At 55.1% G+C, this 5,130-nt stretch overlaps 1 protein-coding gene across 1 annotated transcript in view; it reads left to right on the top strand.

The window, feature by feature from the left end:
- Positions 1-5,130, top strand: part of TNS3 (tensin 3) — a gene marked incomplete at its 3' end in the record, with an annotated part of 182,765 nt that overhangs the window by 13,431 nt on the left and 164,204 nt on the right. The window contains exon 5 of the mRNA XM_015408650.1: positions 512-584. Coding sequence (XP_015264136.1) covers positions 512-584 — 73 coding nt within the window. The remainder of the gene's footprint in view (positions 1-511; positions 585-5,130) is intronic.

The raw sequence follows: 5,130 nt of genomic DNA on the forward strand, positions 1-5,130 counted from the left end.
AAAATGTGGGGTCTCCCCCCCCCCACACACTTTTATTCCAAGGTGGTATAGCCTGGGGAAAGGGAGGACGGTGCCATGTGATAGGCTTGCAAAGTCCCCCCGGGGGGCGGGGGACCCCCCGCCCCAGAGGCCCGTTTCCCGCCACCGCTGAATCGGGCCCCGGGGGGAACTCCACCCCGACGTGCACGTCACCAGGAAGTGACATGACCACGCCGGGCAGCTGGGGGCGGGGCCACGGTCATCCGAGGGAAAACTCTATGGTTTTCCCTCGGACGGTCGTGGCCCCGCCCCCAGTGTGCCCGGCGTGGTCGCGTCACTTCCTGGTGACGTGAATGCGGCGCGCGTGCGCACACTCCAGGATCGACCCAGGAGTCCCCCGCTCCAGGATGAGGTACGACTTGGCAACCCTACCATGTGATCATTTGGACTTTTTTTGGGGGGGTCGAAACGATCTTAAAGTGCTGCTGCCCTTGTAATTATTCCCCTCCCCCCTGTTTTGTTGTTTAAGTAGCGTGGGGCCAGAGAACCAAAGCAGAATCTGCATCGCCATTGAACCAGCCCAGCTTCTGAAGGGAGACGTTATGGTAGGTTGTACCTGAATTTCATTTATCTACGCACGCCATGGGCTTTTTCCTCTAACAGAAACACAAAGTGGCTTGCAACATCATTTCCCCCTCCTCCATTTTATGCTCACAACAACCCATTCAATAGGTTAGGCTGAGAGTGTGTGACTGGCCCAGGGTCACCCAGCGGTCTTCCGTGGCACAGGTGGGGTTTTCACCCTAGAACCTCCCAGGTCCTTATCCAGCACTCTGACTACTCGACCATCGATGGGTCTATCCATAGCCAGTAGAGTAGAGTAGTAAAATGTATTGTGTAGCCATTGGCCATTACAATCTAAAACAATATACAAATGATCACCAGTAGACATGACGGCGGCACATCATTCCATACGGAGGCCGGATACAATATGTGGAATGCGATAGGGTGGGGCTAAAAAAGGGCCCCTGGGCTGCGGCTTTGCCTGTGAAAACTGGTGCCCATTAAGGTGGAACAGCCAAACGGTGACCCCGTTCCAGCCAGACGACCATCGGCCTTGGCCAGCCACGCATCCTCTTTTTCTCCCCTCCATTCTTGGCTTGAGACTTTGGCTGTCTGCAAGGATACGCCTTTGAATGTCTGAGAGCTAGTCCCTGCAACCAACTGCTGCCACGCCTGGGAAGGAGGGACGGGACCCGAGGATGAGAGGGGGACAGGCAGCGAGAGAAGGGCGGCAACAGCCCCCGGCCCTTGAGTCTAGCCCAGGCGTTCTCACCTGCAATGAACTGGCCCACTGGGTTCAGGACCGGCCCAGGATGCATTACACTGCTACCCTCTTAGTGGCTTGGAAACCATGCGTGGCTCTTTGACATGCCCCAGAGCTGGACAGTTTTTGTTGGGGGGAGCACTGGATGGAGGGGGGCACTGGATGGAGGAGGGGCGGGGGCAGAAAGAAGAACGGAGGTGCCCAACAGCAAGGGGGAGTGCGCGTGCGCACGGCGCTACTTGCTCAGAATTAAGTCCACCAGGTTCCGCTGAACTTCCTCTCAATGAAAACAGGAGCCTACCACTAGGGCAACCCAGACTTACACGCAGGACGTAGTTCCTGGCAGCGCATAGTTCCCGGAAGAGGAGGAGCGGAACCAAGAGTGGCGGAGAGGAGGTTCAAGTGAAAGGGGCTGGGCAAGAAGAAGAAAAAGGAGAAGAGATTGGATTTATACCCCGCGCTTCACTACCCAAAGGTGTCTCAGAGCGGCTTACAAACTCCTTTTCCCTTCCCCTCCCCACAACAGACACCCTGTGAGGTAGGCAGGGCTGAGAGAGCTCTTGACAGAAACTGCTCTTTTCCAAGAACAGCTCTTATCAGAACTACGGCTTGCCCAAGGTCATCCAGCCAGGCGCAAGTGGAGGAGTGGGGAAGGTTGATGATTGGGTGGGGAGGAGACAGGTGGGAAATTCCTGGAAATATGAGGGATGGAGCTTGGAGAGGGGGGGGGTTTTAGGGGGGGGGGGGGGGGGGGATCGTCCGCCCCCCAAACTGGAAGAGTGTCTGGTTATGTGTATTTATAGAGCGCCTTCGCAGCCATCGCAGACTCCGTTCAAAGGAGGTGGTGTGGTTAAGCGTAATGGCTCCCTCCACCCTTTATGACTGGGGAACTCGGCAGGAGCACTCTCTTTCCTACCAGTCTGCTTGGAAGCTCTTGTCGACAAAAGCACTCCCACAGTCCCACCACAGCCAGGAGGAGGAGGAGTGGTGGAGCCCAGGCCGTGTTGAAAGGGACGCGTTCAGAAGACGTGGCCCTTTGAGCCTGCCCAGCTCTGGCCGAGTGAAGTGGCTGTGCGGGGCCGTGCGGTTGCAGGCCTTGCCGGGACTGGGAGTCGGAACTGGGGCAGGCTGGTTGGCTGTTTTGGGGCAGAGGAGGAGGAGGAGCGGTGGGGACGAGGGAAGGGAAGGCAGGCGGTGCGTCAGAAAAAATGGTGGCATGGGCTGTAAGATTCGGTGGGGGCACTGGGAATTTGGGAGGGGGCGTTGCCTCGCTCCCCCAAACTGGTTTTTGAGGATCACGAAACTGCGGAGGAAATCAGGCGAAGCCGCTGGTCAAATGTAGCCCCGCAGCCTCGGGTGTGAAATTGACAAATAGTGTCGGGGCAAACGGCGGCGCAACCGCGAGGCAGCTCTAGTGCGAAATCGCCCCCTGTCTTTGTAAGCTGCTGGGGAGGAAAGCGGGGTAAGAATGCTCGTGTATCGGGGTGGCATCTTCGCCGCCGCTCTTCTGCATCTCTCCTGAGCAAAGTGCCTTTCCCTGCAAAGGCAGCTCCCCATTTTGTGCCACCCATTTGGGCACTGACTGAAAAGGCTATCGATGCCTCGGCACGGGCGTCCCTCTTGGTGCCGCTGCCCTGCTGCTTGGCAAAATCTGTGAACTGGCTGGCGGCCCTCGTGCTGGCAAATTATTGCCCGTCGGCGATCGTTAAAGGGCGTTTTAAAAAGTGTATGCGAGAGACGGCTGGCAAAACAGGAATTTCTAAATTGTTCTCTCTGTCCAGGAAAATTCTGTTACACGAGCACACGGATCAGGCCGCGTGTGTGTGTTGTGTATGTGCTTCTGCTGCAGCTCTGTGGAACAGAAGCAGTAGCGAAAGAGCAGAATGTGGTATAGGAAGTAGGCCCCTGAGAGTCTTTGCTTCCTTTTTCTCTTAAACCACATTTCTAGTGCATAAATATCCAAGCCAAATGGATGGGCGCATGAACTCTCTAAGGGCCGGAGAATGGGGTTTTCTTGCCCTTCAGGAGCCATTGCCCCTCCATAGGACGAGCAAAACTAAAATAAGTTATTCAGCACGGCAAAATAAGACAGACCAAGTGTTGCTCTCTTTCCATAACATACGCAGCTTCAAAGCTTAACTTTTATTTCTGCCGGGTGCTGAATCCGTGCAGCCCTCTTTCTGGCGGCGCAGCCGTTGTAGTTCAGAGCCAGAGCTTGTGAGCATGCTAGTCGTAGTACACATTTCAGCTCTGCTGCTTGATTTACTGGGCACTGGTATCAAGGCAGAATTCCTGAGCCGGCGCGACGTCCTTTGTGGCGTATATTTTCATAACCAGTGCTAGCAGGTTCGAGGAGTGCCTTTCAGCCAACACGCCGGAGAGTTGCGTGCCACCGCAGCACACTCTTGGCACAGCGTTTGCTCGCAAATTAAAACTCTTCTTGTGATGACAGCGATTCACAACTGCCAAGCGGAGTAGCCAGTAGCAACAGGGTTGCCAGGTTCCGACTGGTGACTGGCGGGGGGAGGCTTGCTGGTGGCAGGGGGAGGCCAAGGCCCACAACGATGCTGCATCATCGACCTAGGCCTCCTGCTGCTGCTAAGAACCCGTGGCAGCCAGTTGGTCAGCAGTGGGGGATGGGGCTCTAGGGCAGGGGATCTCCCACCCCCGGGGGGGGGGGGCGGCAGCCCTAAGCGGCATGCAGCCCCCCTGTGGCTTTTTGCAGTGTGTAAGTCCTGTGCCTTAGACCCCTCTGCCTGTGATCAAGCAGACGGGCCTGCCTTGCAGGACCGTTGTTGGTGTTGCTGAACTGCTTGAGAAGGGCTTTCGGCAGCTCAAGAAGACCAAGAGGGAGCGTCACACGGGGCATGACGGCAGCATGTATTTGGATCGTGCTGCTGATGGGGTGACCCATTCCTCCCCTCCCTCTCGCGCCTGTCTGTTGTATGTGTGGATATTTTGTTTCCCTTTGAGCACTATAGCTTTGCTGTGTATCACTCAAGTGAGCAAGTGCTTACACAAGCCCTGTTGCACTCTGCTCTCCAGAGTTTTCCCAACACCCAGAGAGGCTTTTCTTTCTCTCCTGGGTCACCACTGTCACCACCTGACCCTTGTAAGGAATTGCCTGCTGCGAGGGTCGGGACTCCCTGCTTCCCTTCTAAGTTCTGAGGCTTTGCCTCTTTGTCTCCCACTGCCCAGCACCTGGTCACCGCGGTGACCATTTACTTCCTTGTGCACCCCTGGAGGAATAGCCGCTTGCCAGCTGCCTGCCTGCCCTCTGGCACTTCTTTTTAAATAGCATGCCCAAGACAGTGGAGGTCTGTGTGGTACAGAGAGCCACTACCAGCCTCATAAAGTATTTATTAAAAAGAAAATGTTCACAAGCATACGTTCAGCACAGCACCACATTGAGCAAGGGATTCAAAAGAAATGAGTAAAACACATTTTCTCTGTTCCTCTCTCTCAACATCAGATGTTAACATATAGGAGAGGCTCCTTAACTTAGAATGTTATAGATCTCTAAAGAGTTACCATTATGTTGCAGCTTTCTCCAGCTCTTCAGGCCAGCACATGGTAATGGCCACCTCGAATTCTGTCTGCTCTGATGGACTTGGCTCAGCTCCAAAGAGACTTTCCTCCTTGCTTTCAGGAGTTTTTCCTTCTCTCTTTTCCCCACCCACTAACCAGTTCAGGCCGGGTCAAAGAAGATATTCCTGGAAATCTCCAGGAGTTCTTTCCTGACGTGTCTCTAATATTTAATTCCTCCAAGCCTCTGTTCCCTGCTTGGAGCGGGGGGGGGGGGGGGTTTGACATTCCAAGTGGGT

Source organism: Gekko japonicus, unplaced genomic scaffold (assembly GCF_001447785.1).
Source record: "Gekko japonicus isolate JY-2015 unplaced genomic scaffold, Gekko_japonicus_V1.1 scaffold1966, whole genome shotgun sequence".
Taxonomy (NCBI): Eukaryota; Metazoa; Chordata; class Lepidosauria; order Squamata; family Gekkonidae; genus Gekko; species Gekko japonicus.